At 47.9% G+C, this 22,478-nt stretch overlaps 1 protein-coding gene across 6 annotated transcripts in view; it reads left to right on the forward strand.

Annotated features, from left to right (window-relative positions):
* ATF6 (activating transcription factor 6) overlaps positions 1–22,478 on the forward strand; it is a 1,225,231-nt gene that overhangs the window by 228,559 nt on the left and 974,194 nt on the right. For all 6 annotated transcript variants that reach the window (XM_069231066.1, XM_069231064.1, XM_069231068.1 and 3 more), the window contains one exon: positions 19,441–19,567. In XM_069231066.1, the coding sequence (XP_069087167.1) occupies positions 19,441–19,567 (127 nt within the window). The remainder of the gene's footprint in view (positions 1–19,440; positions 19,568–22,478) is intronic.

A 22,478-nucleotide genomic window follows, 5' to 3' on the forward strand; every position in this document is an offset into this window, starting at 1 on the left:
AGAGGAGAACCCATTGTGACGACGCCACTGACCAGCACCGTGACCTGCCGACGCCACACAGTCACATTGCCCCGCTTTGCTTCGCGACCCTGTCTTACCCATGCCATCATCTGACGACTTCACCGAGCCGCTGCTCGCACCGTGACCTGTGGGTCCCGCACTCGGGCATCGCCTGCTCACACCGCAGCCTGGGCATCCCTGACAATGCCTCTCCTGCTGACACCAGTGCCGCTGCCTGCACTGTGGCTTGTGGACACCGCTCGTGAGGTACACCAAGCATCGTCCCGCACCGTAGCCCCGGTCTACTGACGCCATCACCATCGACTCCTGTGTCGTCACCAGAAATCCTACCTGCACCGTGGCCTGTGGACACCGCTCCTGAGGGTCACGAAGCATCGTCCCGTCCCGCTGGCTTGGGCCTACCGACGACAGCGATTCAGCAATGACACCGCCGCTGCCTGCACCGTGACCTGTGGACACCGCACGTCGCACCGCCCCACTTCACACTTCAGCCCTGGTCTCACCGACGCCGCTGGACGCCGTCACCGAAACGCTGCCTGCATCGTGACCTGTGTCGCAGTGTTCCGCTTCGCACCGCAGCCCCAACGCCATCCACGCCAGCGCACCTGACTTTATTAGCCTGGAGTTCGATTTGCAACGCGTGTGACCTCAAGGGCCCCGACGACTCCTGCACCGACTCCGGAACCGACACCGCAACGTCAGTGACGCCGCTCTCCGGAGCTCACTGCGAGGATCGCGACACCCTACAAACACAAGGTACTGTTTGCGGGGCTTCCTGACACCGTAGCTGGCCCGCAACGCTGTGGCCAGCCTGAACTGTTGGTTTTGTTGATCACAACACCGTGATAGCCCCAGGTGGAGCTAACAACTTCAAGGAACTGTAGTTTTGAGTAAATCTTGCAGAATACATAGTTTTCTTACTGTATGTTGGATTTTTATCGTATTTGGTCTTGTTTTATACGGATAAATATTGGCTATTTTTCTAAAACTGTTATGGTATCCTTTTGTAGTGTTTTAACTTATTACTGTGTGTTATGTGCAAATGCTTTACACATTGTATCTGAGATGAGCCTGATGGCTCGTGCCAAGCTACCAAGGGGGTGAGCAGGAGTTATCTGAGCAAGTATCTCCCTTATCCTGACTAGCGGGAGGGTCCCTACTTGGACAGGGTGCAAACCGACTGCCAACTAGAGACGCCATTTCTAACAGAGCTCAGGAAAAAGGTGCATGAGTATCACCTCACGCCACACTCATCTGTGGGGTTAATGCCTTTTCAACTGTTGAGGGGTCGACTACCCAGTAGTGAGGTAATCTTTTTGTGGGTGAACGAGAAAAAAACAGAAGTTGATGACCAACTGGGTAAGGTGGAAGAGTGAAAAGAGAGCGAAAAGGAGAAAATGGTGAGAAGGAAAAAATGTTATGATGTGCAGAAAGCAGTAAAAAAAAAAAAAAACAATTGTGCAGGTTGGTAACTGGATTCAAATAAAATCGCCAAGCAAGGAGAAAAAATTATCGAAGTTTAGCCAGCTCTTGAAAATGTTCAAACTGTTTAAAAAGCAGTGAAAACAAGTGATCATAAAATATGGAACCTGAACAGAGTGGCCATATATCATAAGGGGGATGGTGAGACTGAGTCTTTAGATCCTAGTGATTTATCTTCTCCAAGTTTGGCTGATGCTCAATTAAGAGAAAATTCTGTATTGAGAACACAAGGCATCAAGAGTGTGCCTCCTCGGGTAAAAGACTATGGCGGTCATTCTGACCGCGGCGGGCGGCCGTCGCCGCCCGCCATGCGGTCACTGCCGAATGACCGCACCGCGGTCAAAAGACCGCGGCGGCCATTCTGGCTTTCCCGCTGGGCCGGCGGGCGACCGCCAAAAGTCCGCCCACCGGCCCATCGGGAAAGACCCTGCAACGAGGAAGCCGGCTCCGAATGGAGCCGGCGGAGTTGCAGGGGTGCGACGGGTGCAGTGGCACCCGTCGCGATTTTCAGTGTCTGCAAAGCAGACACTGAAAATCTTTATGGGGCCCTGTTAGGGGGCCCCTGCACTGCCCATGCCAGTGGCATGGGCAGTGCAGGGGCCCCCAGGGGCCCCACAACACCCGTTCCCGCCATCCTGTTCCTGGTGGTAAAAACCGCCAGGAACAGGATGGCGGGAAGGGGGTCGGAATCCCCATCAGCGCCGCCATGGAGGATTCCCTGGGCCAGGGGTAAACCGGCGGGAAACCGCTGGTTCCCCTTTTCTGACCGCGGCGGTGAATAGCCCAGGAAGCACCGCCAGCCTGTTGGCGGTGCTTCCGCTGCCCTCTGCCCTGGCGGTTTGAAACCGCCAGGGTTGGAATGAGGGCCTATGTTTCAGGCTCTAGCTCTGCAGCCACTCAGTCCCTTCGGCAATCCAGGAATCTTTTGATTCTACTTCTAGCCGATTTAAACAGCCTGATAATATATTTAAGAATCTATTTACACTGGACTTCTCCATCAGTCCCTTATTTTCCAAACTAATCCCATTTGGAAGGGTTGGAACTTCAAGTCCTGATGATGGTCTCAGGGATGGTTGCAGCAAAGACCGAAACGTCGATGTTCGACTCAACTCAGTCATCATACTTACATATATTGTGGGCTATTGATCACACTGGGACAATCTCAGTGGATCTCCATGAGTGGGTCATTGATACATAGACATATGTTATAAAAGGACTGTCTGTCATTTGGATCTTCACAATGTCTGTGTTTTGAAGATACAGTTGATGTACCCCTGTATATCATACTTTGAATGTACTTTTTGATGTGCTATATTTAAAATACGATTTTGTTTGCGTTTTACACCAGCTGTTTGAATTTGTTTCATTTGATTGATTCAGGTATCACAAAGTGCAGCAAATTATTATAGATGTCACTGTTGTGGGAGGCTGGCTCAGTATCTGGTGTACACCTGTAGGCGAGGCACCCTGCTCTGAGTCCAGGCAACCCTTAGTGATTGTGTAGGCGGCTGTGGATAATCAAAGCTCTCATAAGGGTAGCTGTGGAGAGCAACTAAGGCTTATCCAGGATGGTGTAAAGTGGTTGCAAATGTACACACAGGAAAGAACCACACCAGAGTTGGAGAAATATGTAATATTTATTATAACACACACTCTAGAACAAATTCTGGTTTATCTCCTACCCGGAGATATGGACATGAAAAAATATACTTAGCAACAGGTAAGTAAAGGCATAAAATACCATGGGCCCCTGTGGGGGGAGGGAGCGGGGCAAACCAATAACTAAACAAATCGAATGCAGAATCCTCTCTCAACCCACACTACCACCCAGGGACCCTCAGGACTGAGGAAGTACTAAAAACCCAAAGGTAAGTAGGTAGGATTCCCCAGGCACCCGTGCGCAGAGTAGAAATCTCGGGTCAGTGTCTATCGGCTAACATGGAGAAGTCACGGTTGGAGTTTTCGCATTTTAGGACCTTTCCCAGAGACCCCTGAAGAAGCCCGTTGGGACAAGGCAGGTTGGATAGTGTCCTCACCCGTGGATACCCAGAACAGTGGAGTGCCTACACCCAAGAGCCCAGGTGCATTCAGGTGAAGTCGTGTCGGAATCTCCTTCTGAAGTCAGTGGGGACCTCGGTTGCCCAGCTGTTGTCACGACCTGTGGACCAGGTAGGTAGAACCCAGATGTGGATTCTGGAAGAAGAGGGCCTAAGGAGAGAGGGGACAGAGTCCGGAACATCAAGGAGGTGCCCAGGGGTTGCAGGAGGGCAATGCCCACCTTTCTCAGTGATGCTTCCTGAAGGACGGTGGATGAAGTGCAGCTGTGAAGTCCTGGCGATGCAGGAGAATCCAGGAGTAGTCCACGAGCTATCCCACGCCAGTTGTCAGATTGCAGAATGGTCAGTGGCCAGCAGGGCCACCAACAAGCCTTGGCAAATGCCGATAAGCATTGTACAGAGCTTACAGGATTTGTGGGGGGACCAGCAAGGTCCTAGTGACCCAACCTTGGCAGGTAGGTCAGGGCCTGCCCCCAGCAAGCAGGAGGGCCAGCAGGAATCGTTGGAGCCACCGAGCAGGACCATCTGGCAGCAGGCACAGGGAGTCACAGGGAGGCCCCAGCAGCACCGCAAAGAGGAATGCAGGAGATGCAGAGAGGACTTCATTCTTGAAGCTGGAGAGTGCTGGAGGCCGGGACTTCTTGGAGCTAGGATGTCTTCGGACTGAAGAGCCACCAAAGCCTTGACAACGACAAGCAGACGCGGTGCACAGGGGTTCAGGCCAAGTAGCAAGGGACCACAAAACTCCCAGTTGCAAGGAAGATAAGTCAGACCTCTGGAGAGCCACAGAACCACCACCTCTGTTTCAGAGTCTTGGAGACTCCGTGGGACAGCAGGATTCACAAGCCGGTTGTTGTTGAGGTGCCTGCGGATGAAGGAGAGTGAATCCTTCACTTTGATTCCTTCTTTCTTTCCTAAGTACAGGCAAAGTCCCTGGGACTCTGGAGGATGCGTGGTCATGGGGCTGCAGAGGTCTTTGCAGGACTTGGAAACAAACAGTAGGAGCCCTCTTACTGGTTACAGTCTTGCTTCTGGTTGCAGTGAAGAACAGCAGCGTTACTGGTATCCAGGTTGCAGAGGTGTCTTGCAGAGGAGAGTTGCGGATGGTTTCTGAAGTCTTGCAGACTAATCTGTCGTCCCACCTTTGGGGAGCCCTTAAGTACCCAGGAAGGCGGTTGGACACTACCTGCAATGACCCACCTATCAGAGGGGGTCAGGGACGTCACCCAGATGGACTAACCAGTCTTGTGCTCCCAGGGGCGTCTGCTGATCTTATTTCCAATATGTCAGAATCAAGTGGCCATCTGGCAGAGCTCTGTGCACCTCCCTGGGGAAGGAGCTGGACAATGGGGTGGTCACTCTCCTGTCCTTTGTGTGGTTTCTTGCCAGAGCGGGAACCAGGGGGTTCCTGCACTGGTGCAAACCAGTTTATGCAAGGAGTGCACCAAATGTGCCCTTCAAAGCAGCCTGATGTGCTCAAAGGCACCCTCAGCTCAGAGACACCTATTTCTAAAGAAGAGATGGTCACACACTGTCCTAAAGGAAATCCTTTGTTTTGCCTTCCTCTGCCCGAGTTAAGCTCAGCAGCAGTAGAGCAGCACAGTGTCTGGTGTTGGCAGCAGCATGGGCTGGCATGCAGACTCAGCAAGGCAGTACAGGCAGACATGGGGGATCTCCTAGGGAACCCCCAGAGTATATTGTATCATGCAACTAGTACTGGAATCTGTGTAGTTGCATGATTCCAACTTGTTTGACACCAGACACGCCTAGGTTCGGTGAAACCATTATGTAGTTGGACAACTTGTGTTGACCAGTGTCCACCACATACTTTAAGATGGCTTCCCTGCACTTACAAAGCCCAAGGAATGGAGTCTGGTGTTTGTAGGGGCACCTTTGCTCATGCAGTGGTGCCCTCACACTTAGAACCTTGCACCCTGCCCTTGTGCTAAAGGGCCTATCTTAGGTGTGACTTACAGGGTCAGATTGCAAACCTTATATCTCCAGTGAAAGGCGCATGAACCATTTTACACAGGCTGCAATGTCAGGCCTGTAGTCACAGTTTATATGGGCCCCCATGGGTGGCACAATACATGCTGCAGCCCATTGGGGACCCCTGGTGTAGCTCTAGACTATGGCGAACCTTCTGCATTCACTGGGGCTCACTATAAACATGCCGAAGTCACACCTGACTCCCTCTCAGAAGCTTCCTTTCATTAGAGCTGTTCTGGACACAGCACCTTCTGCATTCACTGGGGTTCCAGGGATGTGGAATTCCTATCACCCGACGCCCGGGACATCTTGTTTGGGGTCAAGGGCAACACGTTTTTATGTTTACTTTGTCCTTGGGACAAGTAGGCCCAACCCCTTGCACAAACCCTTTGGCTGCCTGTTTACAGAGAGTGGAACTCTCTGCAGTTGAGGTCATGTGTTTCCAAAAGGTAATACTGTTCGAACTTGTATTTATGGTTCATTATTTGAAAGCCTTCATTATTAGGGTGAGTGCTATAAATAAATGTTTTAAGGTCACACTTCACTACTGACGTTGGTTCCAGTACAAAAAAAAACAACTTGTATACACATGTTTGAAAAGTTTAGGCTATGGGGCTAAGTATAATGCTCCCAGAATGCTCTCTGATTAGATGCAAATGAAGTGTCATTTAGTAAAATGTGTTGATGCATGCTAGTATTTCCCAAAAATATTTCTAATGGAAAATCAGTGTAACCAAATTCAACACGATTATGGGAAGCATGAAAATAAACAAACACTGACAAAGCCAACTAATCTGACATATTTTTAGAAGTCTTTTAGTTTCATCAATGCGTGTCTTGTTTTGACATGCCTTTTGTAACACTTTATTGTTTTGGGAGCTACCAGGCCCTCAACATTGTAACAAACACTGGCAAAAAACAAATAAAACGTTTTTGAACTCTAAAAGCACACGTTGCCACCAGTGGCTTAACAAAGGCCCCGCAGCTGCCCTCCAGGGGGTCCCTTCAGCACTGCACCTGCCCTGAGTGAGTCTGGAGAGGGGGCTCCTCCATGTTCTTTGCAAAGGGGCACCCTCCAGTTTTGTTACGTCACTGATTGCCACTGTAGTTCCTGACACTGAACAAAACTACTTTGTGTGCCAATATGCTCATTGTGGAAGAGCAGAATGGGATCACTCACAGTAAAGCCAGCCGAAAGAGAGAGAAATAGAAGTTTAATAAAAACAAAATGTCTTTAACACCAGACCTAATTAGGGACCAAGAACCACATGTAGGTAGCTTTTTGCATGTCGCAAACAGCGACTTTCTCTGTTTGCGAAGTGCAAAAAGCACATTGCGATGCACAAACCCAGTTTTGCGATTCGGTAACCTGGTTACCGAATCACAAAACAGGTTTGCAACTCGCAATTAGGAAGGGGTGTTCCCTTCCTAATTGCGACTCGCAGTGCAATGTAGGATTGTTTTGTGACCGTGAACGCGGGCACAAACCAATCTCAGTTTGCACCCATTTCAAATGGGTGCTATCACTTTCACAAAAGCCATTGTGAATGTCACTGTAAACATTTTGTCAGAGCAGGCAGTGGTCCTGCGGACCACTTCCTGCTCTGAAAAAATTAAACGAAAACATTTCATTTTTTATGTTTTTGTAATGCATCTCGTTTTCCTTTAAGGAAAACGGGCTGCATTACCAAAAAAAACAAAAAAAACAGCTTTATTGAAAAGCAGTCACAGACATGGTGGTCTGCTGTCTCCAGCAGGCCACCATCCCTGTGAGGGCCGCCATTCGCAAGGGGGTTGCAAATTGTGACCCACCTCATGATTATTTGTGGGTCGCAAATCTGAACCTACCTACATGTGGCCCCAAATTCTTAAAGAAAGTCACAAAAGTGCACCCAAGGTATATGTCTTACCCCTATAAAATATTTGTGAACTGTATTTTAGCATGGGTAAATACGCGTGTGTAGATTTGCTCATGTGAAAATCTATTGAGCATTTGCAGGTTCATTTTCCCTCCAGCCACTTTCTTCCCAACCTTGGAAGAAGTTCTAATTCTGCCACTGTCAGGAGTAAATGTCCAACCTTTCTTATTATGGGAAAATATTAGAGAGAAGCTGGTGAAAATCTTTAAAACATACAGGTTAGTAGGTTTGCAAACTCAAAGGCATTCCAGCCCTGGAACTATTGCTTACTGCTTCCTCCAGCCCCAGTATGCAGATCTGCAGAAAAGTGTCAAAATAAGGAAATTACTACAGTATGGATTGAAACTGCAAGTATTCAAGCCCTACTATGGTAGTAGCCCTGACATAATCAGAGAGGCTATTATCAGAGCTCTTACATAATGAGATTGCTGCCATAATTTGTCGCCACACTACATGGCACCAAAGGGACAAGTAGATCTTTTTACAGGACAAGTAGATTTGAGAAGCAACCTGTCCCCTGGACAAGTAGATATTTTAATAAATTCCACACCCCTGGATTCACTATAACCATGCCAAAGTCACACCTGACTCCCTCTCAGAAGCTCCCTTTCATCGGAGCTGTTCTGGACACAGTGCAGTTTCAGACTTATCCTCCACAGTGGCGAGTCCAGGATATTCAGGCTATGATACCAATGTTACAACCTCTAACCTGGACTTCGGAGAGCCTGACTCTGAGGCTGTTGGGACTTATGGCCTCCTGCATCCTCTGTTGACAAATGCCAGGTGGCATATGTGGGCTTTGAAGTGGGACCTGAAGTCCCAGTGGGTGCAACATCAGGGGAATCTCTCCAACATGGTCCAGATCTCGGAGGGAACTGCAATAGATCTGCATTGGTGTAGGAAAGTACCATCTTGCCTGGCATGTTTCCCCCATTTTTCACTGTATATATATGTTGTTTTAGTTGTATGTGTCACTGGGACCCTGTCACCCAGGGCCCCAGTGCTCATAAGTGTGCCTGAATGTGTTACCTATGTAGTGACTAACTGTCTCACTGAGGCTCTGCTAATCAGAACCTCAATGGTTATGCTCTCTCATTTCTTTCAAATTGTCACTAATAGGCTAGTGACCAATTTTACCAATTTACATTGGCTTACTGGAACACCCTTATAATTCCCTAGTATATGGTACAGAGGTACCCAGGGTATTGGGGTTCCAGGAGATCCCTATTGGCTGCAGCATTTCTTTTGCCACCCATAGGGAGCTCTGACAATTCTTACACAGGCCTGCCACTGCAGCCTGAGTGAAATAACGTCCACGTTATTTCACAGCCATTTTACACTGCACTTAAGTAACTTATAAGTCACCTATATGTCTAACCTTTACCTGGTAAAGGTTAGGTGCAAAGTTACTTAGTGTGAGGGCACCCTGGCACTAGCCAAGGTGCCCCCACATTGTTCAGGGCCAATTCCCCGGACTTTGTGAGTGCGGGGACACCATTACACGCGTGCACTACATATAGGTCACTACCTATATGTAGCTTCACAATGGTAACTCCGAATATGGCCATGTAACATGTCTATGATCATGGAATTGCCCCCTCTATACCAGCCTGGCATAGTTGGCACAATCCCATGATCCAGTGGTCTGTAGCACAGACCCTGGTACTGCCAAACTGCCTTTTCAGGGGTTTCACTGCAGCTGCTGCTGCTGCCAACCCCTCAGACAGGCTTCTGCCCTCCTGGGGTCCAGCCAGGCCTGGCCCAGGATGGCAGAACAAAGGACTTCCTCTGAGAGAGGGTGTTACACCCTCTCCCTTTGGAAAATGGTGTGAAGGCAGGGGAGGAGTAGCCTCCCCCAGCCTCTGGAAATGCTTTCATGGGCACATTTGGTGCCCATTTCTGCATAAGCCAGTCTACACCGGTTCAGGGACCCCTTAGCCCTGCTCTGGCGCGAAACTGGACAAAGGAAAGGGGAGTGACCACTCCCCTGACCTGCACCTCCCCTGGGAGGTGTCCAGAGCTCCTCCAGTGTGCTCCAGACCTCTGCCATCTTGGAAACAGAGGTGCTGCTGGCACACTGGACTGCTCTGAGTGGCCAGTGCGACCAGGTGATGTCAGAGACTCCTTCTGATAGGCTCCTTCAGGTGTTGCTAGCCTATCCTCTCTCCTAGGTAGCCAAACCCTCTTTTCTGGCTATTTAGGGTCTCTGTCTCTGGGGAAACTTTAGATAACGAATGCAAGAGCTCATCCGAGTTCCTCTGCATCTCTCTCTTCACCTTCTGCCAAGGAATCGACTGCTGACCGCGCTGGAAGCCTGCAAAACTGCAACATAGTAGCAAAGACGACTACTGCAACTCTGTAATGCTGATCCTGCCGCCTTCTCGACTGTTTCCCTGGTGGTGCATGCTGTGGGGGTAGTCTGTCTCCTCTCTGCACTAGAAGCTCCGAAGAAATCTCCCGTGGGTCGATGGAATAGTCCCCCTGCAACCGCAGGCACCAAAGAACTGCATCACCGGTCCCCTGGGTCTCCTCTCAGCACAACGAGCGAGGTCCCTTGAATCCAGCAACTCTGTCCAAGTGACTCCCACAGTCCAGTGACTCTTCGGTCCAAGTTTGGTGGAGGTAAGTCCTTGCCTCCCCACGCCAGACTGCATTGCTGGGAACCGCGACTTTTGCAGCTATTCCGGCCTCCGTGCACTTCCGGCGGAAATCCTTTGTGCACAGTCCAGCCTGGGTCCACGGCACTCTAACCTGCATTGCACGACCTCCTAAGTTGTTCTCCGGCAACGTGGGACTCCTTTGTGCGACTTCGGGTGAGCACCGTTTCACGCATCCTCGTAGTGCCTGTTTCTGGCACTTCTCCGGGTGCTACCTGCTGCTGAGAGGGCTCCTTGTCTTTCTCGACGTCCCCTCTGTCTCCTGACGCAATTTGCGACATCCTGGTCCCTCCTGGGCCACAGCAGCGTCCAAAAACCCTTACCGCACGATTTGCAGCTAGCAAGGCTTGTTGGCGGTCTTTCGGCGGGAAAACACTTCTGCACGACTCTCCACGGCGTGAGGGATCCGTCCTCCAAAGGGGAAGTCTCTAGCCCTTGTCGTTCCTGCAGAAACCTACGCTTCTACTGTCCAGTAGCAGCTTCTTTGCACTCACAGCTGGCATTTCCTGGGCATCTGCCCATCTCCGACTTGCTTGTGACTTTTGGACTTGGTCCCCTTGTTCCACAGGTACCCTCGACTGGAAATCCATTGTTGTTGCATTGCTGGTTTGTGTCTTTCCTGCAGAATTCCCCTATCAGGACTTCTATGTCCTTTGGGGAACTTTAGTGCACTTTGCACTCACTTTTCATGGTCTTGGGGTGGGCTATTTTTCTAACCCTTCCTATTTTCTAATAGTCCCAGCGACCCTCTACAAGGTCACATAGGTTTGGGGCCCATTCGTGGTTCGCATTCCACTTTTGGAGTATATGGTTTGTGTTGCCCCTATCCCTATGTGTCCCCATTGCATCCTATTGTAACTATACATTGTTTGCACTGTTTTCTAAGACTATACTGCATATTTTTGGTATTGTGTACATATATCTTGTGTATATTTCCTATCCTCTCACTGAGGGTACACTCTGAGATACTTTGGCATATTGTCATAAAAATAAAGTACCTTTATTTTTAGTATAACTGTGTATTGTGTTTTCTTATGATATTGTGCATATGACACTAAGTGGTACTGTAGGAGCTTCACTCGTCTCCTAGTTCAGCCTAAGCTGCTCTGCTAAGCTACCATTATCTATCAGCCTATGCTGCTAGACACCCTATACACTAATAAGGGATAACTGGGCCTGGTGCAAGGTGCAAGTACCCCTTGGTACTCACTACTAGCCAGTCCAGCCTCCTACAATTGGTAGTTAACGAACTGCGATTGGTTCAGAGGCCGATACCTCTCCCTTCACCAACCAGATCTGACAATAGTGATAGATATGTCACTCTGGGATGATGCGACCATCTGTGAGGGGTGTAGATCAGAGGAATCTGGTCTCTGGTGGAGGGCGGATTCCACATCAACATGCTGGAGATCTGACTAGCATTGAAAGCCTTTCTACCCTCCATCAAGTGAAAGGCTTGCGGAGATGTCAACAGACAACACGACCGCCATGTGCTATTCCAACAAACAAGGCAGGGTGGAGTCGTGGACACTTTGTCTAGAGGCTCTGTGCCTCTGGATATGGCTGGAACAGCGGGTATATCCCTGGTGGTTCAACATCTGGCAGCTCTCTGAACGCTCGAGCAAATTCAATCAAAAAAGCCTAGCAGATCACAAATGGTGTCTTCATCTGGAATTGCGCAAGTTCTCTTTCAGCAGTGGGGAGAGCCTTTGTTAGAGCTGTTTGCTTCCACCAGGAATGCGCAATGTAAGCAGTTTTATGTGCTGGAGTTTACAAGGTGGCACTCAGTCGGAGATGTTTTTCATCTCAAGTGGAATTCAGGCCTCCTTTTCGCCTTTCTGGCCATACCACTTATGCCCAGAGTTCTGAAGAAGATCAGGAATGACTTGGCCCATGTAATCCTTGTGGCTCTGGATTGAGCATGTAGAGTCTGGTATCCCGAGGTGCTGAGCATGTCCATCAATCCTCTGCTCAGACTACCCCTTCGGCAAGATCTTCTGTCGCAGCGGGTCAGTTCTTCACTTGAACCTGTCATCTTGCTGCCTTCCTGTGCAGAGATTGAGCAGCAGTAGTTTACGGCTTTTGTCCTTCCTCCTGAAGTCTGTAACGTCATCTTGGCAGCCAGGCGCCCCTCCAACAAAATGGTTTACACCTGTCATTGAAAGAAATTTGTGGCATTGTGCACAGACTATCAGTCAGTCTTTCGGGATTTGTATAGTGCATCTGCTTCACATGTGAGGGTCTTGAGGAGCTGCGGGGTCCTGCGTCAGGATTACGGTGCCTGTTCCTGTTGGTTGAGCATCCAACTCTTGAGGTCCTTCCTGAACTGCTGGAGTGATGGTAAGGTTCTGAGGTGCAGGGGGAGGATGTTCCAGGTCTTAACCACCAGGTGGGAGAAGGAGCGGCCTCTGCTGTTTGCCCTGCGGATGTGCTGGGTAGCTGCCAGGGAGAGGGATCTGGAGCGAAGTTCTCTGGTAGGTTGGTGGAAAGTCACTCGATTGTTGAGGTACGCCAGTCCTTTATTGTGTAGTGCCTTGTAAGCGTTGATGAGCAGCTTGAACTGGTATCTCTTTCTGACTAGTAACCAGAGGCGTTTCCTGAGGTGAGGAGTGATGTGATACTTTCTGGGGAGGTTGAGAGCGAGTCTGGCTGCTGTGTTCTGGATGGTGTGGAGTTTCCTCATGAGTTAGGTGGTGATTCCTACGTAGAGGAAGTTGCCATAGTTGAGTCTGCTGGTGATAAGAGCTTGCATGACAGTTCGCCTGGTGTTAAGGGAGCCATCTGAAGACCTTCCTGAGCATTCAGAGGGTGAGGAAGCAGGCGGAGGAGACAGGCCTGACCTGTTTCTTCATGGAAAGCTGGCTGTTGAGGATGATGCCGACTTTGCGGGTAGATGTGGATGTTTTGGGATTACGGCCCAGTTGAGGTGGCCATTATTTGTTTTTCCAAAGGCTGTCCTTGCCTTTTCTGATGAGTACTTCTCTCTTGTCTTTGTTGAGTTTGAGACAATTGTTGTTCATCCAGACAGTCCCCTCCTTCACGCATCTTTGAAACCTGTCTTTGATGGTCATTTGTCAGGGAGAGGATGAGTTGAGTGTCGTCGACATGGAAAATGGGTGTCCTGCATATGTTGAAAAGGGTTGGGCTGATGAATGAGCCTTGAGGTACACTGCAGGTGATGTTCTTGGGGAGCGAGGAGTAGGAAGGGACGATGATATTCTGCACCTTTCCTGTGAGGTAGGAAGCGATCCACTTGAGGGCTGCTCCTTGGATTCCGTTGTGGTGGAGTCGATTGATCAGTTTGTGGTGAGATACGGGGTACAGGCTGCTGAGAGGTCGAGGATGATGAGGGCTGCTGTTTCTTTGTGGTCTAGCAGCATTCTGATGTCATCAGTGACTGCAACTAGAGCTGTCTTGTGCTGCAATTTGCTCAGAAGCCAGCTTGGGAGGGCTTCAAAAGGCTATGGTTTTCCAGGTGTCTGGTTAACTGGATGTTGATAGTTTTCTCAATGACCTTGGCTAGGAAGGGGAGCAGGGAGATGGGTTGGTAGTTATTCAGTTCTCCTGGGTCCACGCATGGTTTATTCAGCAACCGCTTCACACCGGCATGTTTCCATCTTTGTGGAAAGTGGGCCGTGGTGATCAAAGATTTGAGGACCGAGTTCTCTGCTGATAGATTGATTGCAGAGGTTAAAAGTGTGGTGGGGCAGAGTTCTGCTGGGGTTCCGGAGTGGATGGATCTCATGATGGTCGCTGGTTTCTTCTTGGTGAGGGTATTCCACAAGGTGAGCTGGTGTGGGTGGGTGTTGGTCGGTGTGAAGAGGTTTTTTCGTCCTCTGCGAAGTCTAGAGGATCAACAGACTAGTCAGTTGAGCTTCTTTCTGCCCCTTTTTCTTAAGATCTACTGTTAATGCTTTCCCTTGCCCAGCAGGGCTCTGCTTTGGGCACTCTTAAGGGCAATTTATGTGCTATTTCTGCCTTTTTGCAGTTGCCTGATGAACCCTCTTTTTTAAGTCTCCTATTGTACATAGATTCCTCAAATGTCTTAACTCATCTCTTCCCTCCTTCCCCATTCATTATGCCCCAGTGGGATCTTAATTTGGTTCTGACCTTTTTCATATATGTGCTCCTTTGGAGCCTCTTCACAACTGTCCCCTCAGGCTTCTCACATTGAAAACAGCCTTCCATGTGTCAATTACATCTCCCCACAGAGTGGGTAGTCTGCAAGCATTATCATCTAAGCCACCATACCTCTCAATCTATCCTGACAAAGTAGTGCTTCGCCCTACAGCCTCTTTTCTGCCAAATGTGGTCACATCTTTTCATTTAGGCCAATCTATGACCTTGTCTACTTTTTATGCACCTCTTCATCCTTCTAAGGAAGAGGAGAAACCTCACTGCCTGAACCTAAAAAGAGCATTGGTGTTGTATCTTAATCGTACAAATGAGTTCTGGGTCGACATTGTGGGGTATGTGTGTGCGAAGAAATGTTGGGCGGTGCAGAAGTGAACCATCTCTTGTCGGGTTGTGCTGTGTAGGTGTAGGAGGCTGGACTGGCTTGTAGTGAGTACCAAGGGGTACTTGCACCTTGCACCAGGCCCAGTTATCCCTTATTAGTGTATAGGGTGTCTAGCAGCTTAGGCTGATAGATAATGGTAGCTTAGCAAAGCAGCTCAGGCTGAACTAGGAGACGTGTGAAGCTACTACAGTACCACTTAGTGTCATATGCACAATATCATAAGAAATCACAATACACAGTTATACTAAAAATAAAGGTACTTTATTTTTATGACAATATGCCAAAGTATCTTAGAGTGTACCCTCAGTGAGAGGATAGGAAATATACACAAGATATATATACACAATAGCAAAAATATGCAGTATAGTCTTAGAAAACAGTGCAAACAATGTATAGTTACAATAGGATGCAATGGGGAAACATAGGGATAGGGGCAACACAAACCATATACTCCAGAAGTGGAATGCGAACCACGAATGGACCCCAAACCTATGTGACCTTGTAGAGGGTCGCTGGGACTATTAGAAAATAGTGAGAGTTAGCAAAATAACCCTCCCCAAGACCCTGAAAAGTGAGGGCAAAGTGCACCAAAGTTCCCCTAAGGACAAAATAGTCGTGTTAGAGGGAGAATGCAAGGAAAACACAAATCAGCAATGCAACAACGATGGATTCCTGTCTGAGGGTACCTGTGGAACAAGGGGACCAAGTCCAAAAGTCACAAGCAGCTCGGAGATGGGCAAATGCCCAAGAAATGCCAGCGGTTGGTGCAAAGAAGCTCTTACTAGGCTGAAGAACTGTGAATACTGCAGGAACGACAAGGGCTAGAGACTTCCCCTTTGGAGGATGGATCCCCCACGCCTTGGAGAGTCGTGCAGAAGTGTTTTCCCGCCGGATGGACGCCAACAAGCCTTGCTACACGCAAATCGTGCGTTTGGCGTTTTTGGACGCTGCTGGGGCCCAGGAGGGACCAGGAGGTCGCAAATTGGACCTGCAGAGAGAGGGGACGTCGAGCAAGACAAAGAGCCCTCACTGAAGCAGGTAGCACCCGGAGAAGTGCCAGAAACAGGCACTACGAGGATGCGTGAAACGGTGCTCGACGAAGTTGCACAAAGGAGTCCCACGTCGCCGGACACCAACTTAGAAAGTCGTGCAATGCAGGTTAGAGTGCCGTGGACCCAGGCTTGGCTGTGCACGAAGGATTTCCGCCGGAAGTGCACAGGGGCCGGAGTAGCTTGCAAAGTCGCGGTTCCCAGCAATGCAGCCCAGCGAGGTGAGGCAAGGACTTACCTCCACCAAACTTGGGCTGAAGAGTCACTGGACTGTGGGGGGTCACTTGGACGGTGTCGCTGGATTCGAGGGACCTCGCTCGTCGTGCTGAGAGGAGACCCAAGGGACCGGTAATGCAGCTTTTTGGTGCCTGCGGTTGCAGGGGGAAGATTCCGTCGACCCACGGGAGATTTCTTCGGAGCTTCTGGTGCAGAGAGGAGGCAGACTACCCCCACAGCATGCACAAGCAGGAAAACAGTCGAGAAGGCGGCAGGATCAGCGTTACAGAGTTGCAGTAGTCGTCTTTGCTACTATGTTGCAGGTTTGCAGGCTTCCAGCACGGTCAGCGGTCGATTCCTTATCAGAAGGTGAAGAGGGAGATGCAGAGGAACTCGGCTGAGCTCATGCATTCGTTATCTAAAGTTTCCCCAGAGACAGAGACCCTAAATAGCCAGAAAAGAGGGTTTGGCTACCTAGGAGAGAGGAAAGGCTACTAACACCTGAAGGAGCCTATCAGCAGGAGTCTCTGACGTCACCTGGTGGCACTGGCCACTCAGAGCAGTCCAGTGTGCCAGCAGCACCTCTGTTTCCAAGATGGCAGAGGTCTGGAGCACACTGGAGGAGCTCTGGACACCTCCCAGGGGAGGTGCAGGTCAGGGGAGTGGTCACTCCCCTTTCCTTTGTCCAGTTTCGCGCCAGAGCAGGGGCTAAGGGGTCCCTGAACCGGTGTAGACTCTCTTATGCAGAATTGGGCACATCTGTGCCCAACAAAGCATTTCCAGAGGCTGGGGGAGGCTACTCCTCCCCTGCCTTCACACCATTTTCCAAAGGGAGAGGGTGTCACACCCTCTCTCAGAGGAAGTTCTTTGTTCTGCCATCCTGGGCCAGGCCTGGCTGGACCCCAGGAGGGCAGCTGCCTGTCTGAGGGGTTGGCAGCAGCAGCAGCTGCAGTGAAACCCCAGGAAGGGCAGTCTGGTAGTACCAGGGTCTGTGCTACAGACCACTGGGATCATGGAATTGTACCAACAATGCCAGGATGGCATAGAGGGGGCAATTCCATGATCATAGACATGTTACATGGCCATATTCGGAGTTACCATGGTGAAGCTACATATAGGTAGTGACCTATATGTAGTGCACGCGTGTAATGGTGTCCCCGCACTCACAAAGTTCAGTGAATTGGCTCTGAACAATGTGGGGGCACCTTGGCTAGTGCCAGGGTGCCCTCACACTAAGTAACTTTGCACCTAACCTTTACCAGGTAAAGGTTAGACATATAGGTGACTTATAAGTTACTTAAGTGCAGTGTAAAATGGCTGTGAAATAACGTGGACGTTATTTCACTCAGGCTGCAGTGGCAGGCCTGTGTAAGAATTGTCAGAGCTCCCTATGGGTGGCAAAAGAAATGCTGCAGCCCATAGGGATCTCCTGGAACCCCAATACCCTGGGTACCTCAGTACCATATACTAGGGAATTATAAGGGTGTTCCAGTAAGCCAATGTAAATTGGTAAAAATGGTCACTAGCCTGTCAGTGACAATTTGAAAGTAATGAGAGAGCATAACCACTGAGGTTCTGGTTAGCAGAGCCTCAGTGAGACAGTTAGGCACCACACAGGGAACATATACATGCACACCTATGAGCACTGGGGCCCTGTGTGACAGGGTCCCAGTGACACATACATATAGGCCACAAACCTATGAGCACTGGGGTCCTGACCAGCAGGATCCCAGTGACACATAACAAACATACTGAAAACATAGTGTTTTCACTATGAGCACTGAGGCCTGGCTATCAGGATCCCAGTGAGACAGTGAAAACAGTGACAAACACCCTGACATACACTCACAAACAGGCCAAAAGTGGGGGTAACAAGGCTAGAAAGAGGCTACCTTCTCACAGTAGGAAACTGGTTCTCTATATAGTACACTAAAATTAAGTGTATCCATGTTATATTATGCACCCTGCCTTAGAGCTGTAAGGCCTGCTAGAGGGTGATTTAGAGATATTGTATGCAGTCTTTATAGGACGTGGCACACAGGCTGTGTGCCATGTTGTTTCAATTTTGGGAGCACCTTTTCACACAGTCTGTAATGGCAGTCTGCATAAGGTTGGTGCTGGGTCCCTCAGGGTGGCACTAGTGGTGCTGAAACTCTAAGGGGCCCTCTCCAGTACCCATGCTCTAGGTAACTGGGGTACCATTTACAAGGGGCTAATAGAGGGCTGAAGGGCCTAGTCACTTGGGGATCAAGTGACTAGGTGTCTGTTTTAGGGAATGAACACTGGCACTGGGGACCTGGTTATCAAGAACCTAATGCACTGCAGTCGAAGTTGCATCCAAAACCAGGCAAAAAGTGTGGGAGTACTGCAACCAGAACACAGCTCCCTACACTTTGCATCAAGATTTGCTTCCCACAGGCCAAAGAGCGACTCCCTTAGGACGTGCATGCTAATTATACCAGAGTTAAAGCTGCGACCACTACGTTGGCACACAGAGTTCTTGTCCTGGATATCTACCAGGCAGTAAAGTCGGCAACTTTGCACACTTTTACCAAACACTACTGCCTGGACGGCTGGGTCTGTGGGAATGGACACTTTGCCCTTTCGGTGCTTCAGGACTTTCTTGTTTGAAATTGGTTTGCAGGCCCCCCTCCCGGATGGTATTATGTGGGCATCTGTTCACAGGTAGCGAATATGCAGCTACAAGTCTCTGTAAGATGGACAAGTTACTTACCTTCGGTAACACCTTATCTGGTAGAGACTCTATCTTGCTGCAGATTCCTCACCGACCCACCTATTCTCCCTGCTTGAGAACGGATTTCTAGGGACAAGAACTTCCCTTTCAGGACCCTAGTTTTGACCCACTAGTGGTCAGTGTTCTACGTGGCTCCGCACTTCTCGCATGAAAAGTCGTGAAAAGAAACCAATGGTGCACCTGGTTGGTGCAGTTATTGGAAACTTGATGTAAATTCCGATGCTGAAGATGACAAACATGGAACCAATCGACATCACATATCGGGGCGCTGGGAAACTGCTCATAAAAAAATCTTCCGGATCTAGTCTGACACCTGGGGATAATTTGCAGGTAAGGAATCTGCAGCTAGATATAGATATAGTTTCTACCAGATAAGGCATTACCGAAGGTAAGTAACTTGTCCGCCTAGGATCACACAGTGTGGTCGGGTCTGTGATTTATCCCTGGTTTCACATTGTGCAGTCAGCCCTCTTTCACTTTTTTTTTTTTTTTTTTTTATTTCTTTTTTTTACATCAAATGATTATAATTTTTGTTGGTACATAAGGTTAGAGCCTGCGTAACAGGCTGGAGCCACATGAAAGCTCGGCTTGTTTTGGCCGGTGAGTTCAAGAAAATGTTGAGCTGAGTTTGAGCCAGACACCTGACTCGAGCTCAGTGTCTCACCCATCTCTACTACGCAGATGTGAAAGCCTTCCAAAGTTGCTCCTAGTATCACATCAAAATTGGCTAAAATCCAGTCTGATAGTTTAATTTCTCAATTTTGTTTCATTGACAGGAAGAGCTCAACTTGTGTTCCACTTCCAAGATGTCCTCCTTCTCGTTGTACGTGGAGCATCACAAACGCTGTCTCTCTCCAGAAATGCCATTGAAAGATGAAACAGCCTCAAGAAACATACCAAAAGGTATTCTGTGATTTATCCGTTTAAAAAAAAAAATTGTTACCTTGTGGTGGAGTGGGAGGTTTTTCTCCTTATCTACAGTAACTCCTGGGTATGAAAATAAAATTTTAGTGAAGGTCAAATTATACCTTTCCCCCCACCCTTCCAGAAATAAAACAAAAAAGAACCACGGCAGGCTGAGTGATTTGGACCTTGTTTTGACTTTCTCAATAGCATCTCCATTCGAGCCAATGCACTGTTGCCCTGTTTCGCTTCTAATTCTGAAAACAGTTCTGTAAGTGGCGATTACTACAGCTTGCTCTGTAAAATGCAGGCCTTTTCAGTTTATGCTCTCTTCAAAGTTTTCTATCAGTATAAGCTGGTCCTTACTTCTTACCCACAGTGGTTTCATATGGCCCAGTCTATCACTCTTCCAGCTTGTGCATGATCAGCTCTTTGTGGAATTCATGAACCAAAAAAAGGAACTGATATCGGTGCACCGGCTAGTGCATTAACTACTCTAGCAACCTTACATCCAGCTGTAGTTGTATGGCTTTGCATGGTAGCGCTGCTTCCAAACTAGTCTGAAGCTAAGAAGGAGCATTCATATGGAGAGGAATCTGTATCTACTAGAAATATTGTTAGCGAAGTAAGTTCATTTTTTAATATGCTGCTTTGTGGGTCATGTATCGCTTCTGTTTGTATGTTACCTGCATTTATCTGACCCCCATCATGATTTTGAAGTCTCGCCACCATTTTGTTCAGTTCTAGTACTTTTTATCGACTGGAGTCAGTGGCCAGTTGTCACTGTGTGCGGTTGGTCTGCTCAATTGCTAATTTGTTCAGCAAGTTGTTTGGCATATTATGCAGCAGTGCAAGGAGCAGTGAAACACACTCTGTGCTTACTTCAGTGGTGGTTCTTTCCACTATCCTCCATGCTCAAGCATTGTATTATTGATGGCTATGCTAATCATAACAAAATATAATAAAAACCTGATAAATATAACTGTTACTGTCTTCTTGGGGAGTATATGGGTCAAACCAGCATTTCTAGGAACTAGGATAATCACATATATACATAAGTTCAGTGTTCTGTTCATATTAATTCAGAGTCATTCACAGCTTTAGGAAGCCTCATTAGAGTGCAACCCATGATCACTAGCAACATGTAATATGAACAGCAACTATAAAATGGTAGCCAATTCAAACAATAGGTGTTCCTGGTGCAGACGCTGTGAAATGGTGACAGTTCTTCTCCATATATCTTTCCTAGGCTACTACCTATTTTTTGTCCTGAAGAACACCCAGTCAATCATAAGCTGGAGTTGAAATGTCGGCAATTCCTACAATTGATTTACCAATTTAATAGTAGACTTCCCTTCATCCTGAGCTGATATTTCTTTTATACCAGTTCATATGTGTCCTTGTGATCACTGCTCTTTTTATATTATATGTAATTGTTTATTCGTTTCACTGTTTCATCATTTCACTTCTGCACCAGGATTAGCTATTGTTTGAACTGTTTTATGTTATTGCCCATAATACAATTTCTTTTTTTATTTTGTAATTTATTAAGTGTTTCTACGGTAAATGTGTTTTACTTATTTGAGGCCATGTGTTTTACTCTTTTGAGGCTGTTTAAATCGGTAAATGACTCGGAATTCAAATGGAACACTGTACAGTTAATGTCTTCGGCAAAGCTAGCTTCTCTTGCGGCATAAAGGAATGTCTGTCTCTGTTTGGCTGTTTTGTAGCATCTTTCTTCGCTCTATACTGTTCCAGCAACATTTTTCTTCTCTCAGTATTGTTCCAACAAGGATACCGCTGCTTTTGGAGTCGCTCCTCTACAGTATCTTCGTTTAGGTTCGTGTACCTAAATAGCCTGTTTTGCCTGTTTCTGTTTTGAGGCGCCCTTATTTTACATACTTATTTACTACCGATCATCTTTAATGCTGTTGTCGAAAGTGTAACATTATGGCAAATAATTAGTAAATTACAAATGTAAAGGTAACAAGTGAAAATAACACCCTTCTTTCTATCGTTTACTTTATCTGCACACGCGATAGTTAGAGTAACTAAAAACAATAGGATGGTTGAGTGTGTTAGCCATCTCCTTGCACATGGGATTGGTTTCAACACCTTCAAGTAAAATGTTTGTGTGATGACTGTTTGCCTATTTCTCAGATGGGTAGTAGCGCTCTCGCTCTCCAAAAGGCCTATAAGTGACGTTTATTGGAAAGTAACATAGGATCTGTGAAACATTACCAAAACTAATTATGAGATGGTTGTCTTACTTTGTGATGCGCAGGTCCTTACATCCCTTCCTAAAGCCTTTTTATGCATTTGGGGTGGCGGTCGAATTAAAAAAAACTGAGTAATACTGGTTAAAAGTAAAGCGTAGTAGAGTTTCAGCTTACTATGGTATGTAATTGACTGCAGTGAGTCATATAGATGAAGACCATGGGGCAGTAGAATCTTGTTTAGAAAATTATTTTCAGTGGCCATTGCTAGGGTAACTTCCTAGTCTGACATGTACCACCACTGACACGTTTTTGTATGACAGCCAAAAAGCAGGGTAGAGCATCGATTGTTTTTCTCTGATTTCTTTAAAGATTTTTAAAATTAAACTCAAAAGTTTAAAGAAAATGTCTGGTATTTAAGACACAAGTGGCACGTTAGGTACAAATAGCAGCACTGGGAATGGTTTGAAGAAGTAACAACCCACTGCAGAAGCAGGAGTATCCCTGTTGGAACAGCACAGAGAGAAAAAAGATCATGGTACCCAATTAAGGCTCTTGTGTGGCACAGTGCAGTCCCACATAAATTAATTTACAAAGTAGCCAAAGTCGGAGCCAGACGTTTCCTTCTGCAGCTACAGAAAAGTATTTTCCCGAAAACAGTAACTGGCATTTAACAGGATTTTATTGAATTTTAC

The sequence above is a fragment of the Pleurodeles waltl genome, chromosome 4_2, assembly GCF_031143425.1.
Source record: "Pleurodeles waltl isolate 20211129_DDA chromosome 4_2, aPleWal1.hap1.20221129, whole genome shotgun sequence".
Lineage (NCBI taxonomy): Eukaryota > Metazoa > Chordata > Amphibia > Caudata > Salamandridae > Pleurodeles > Pleurodeles waltl.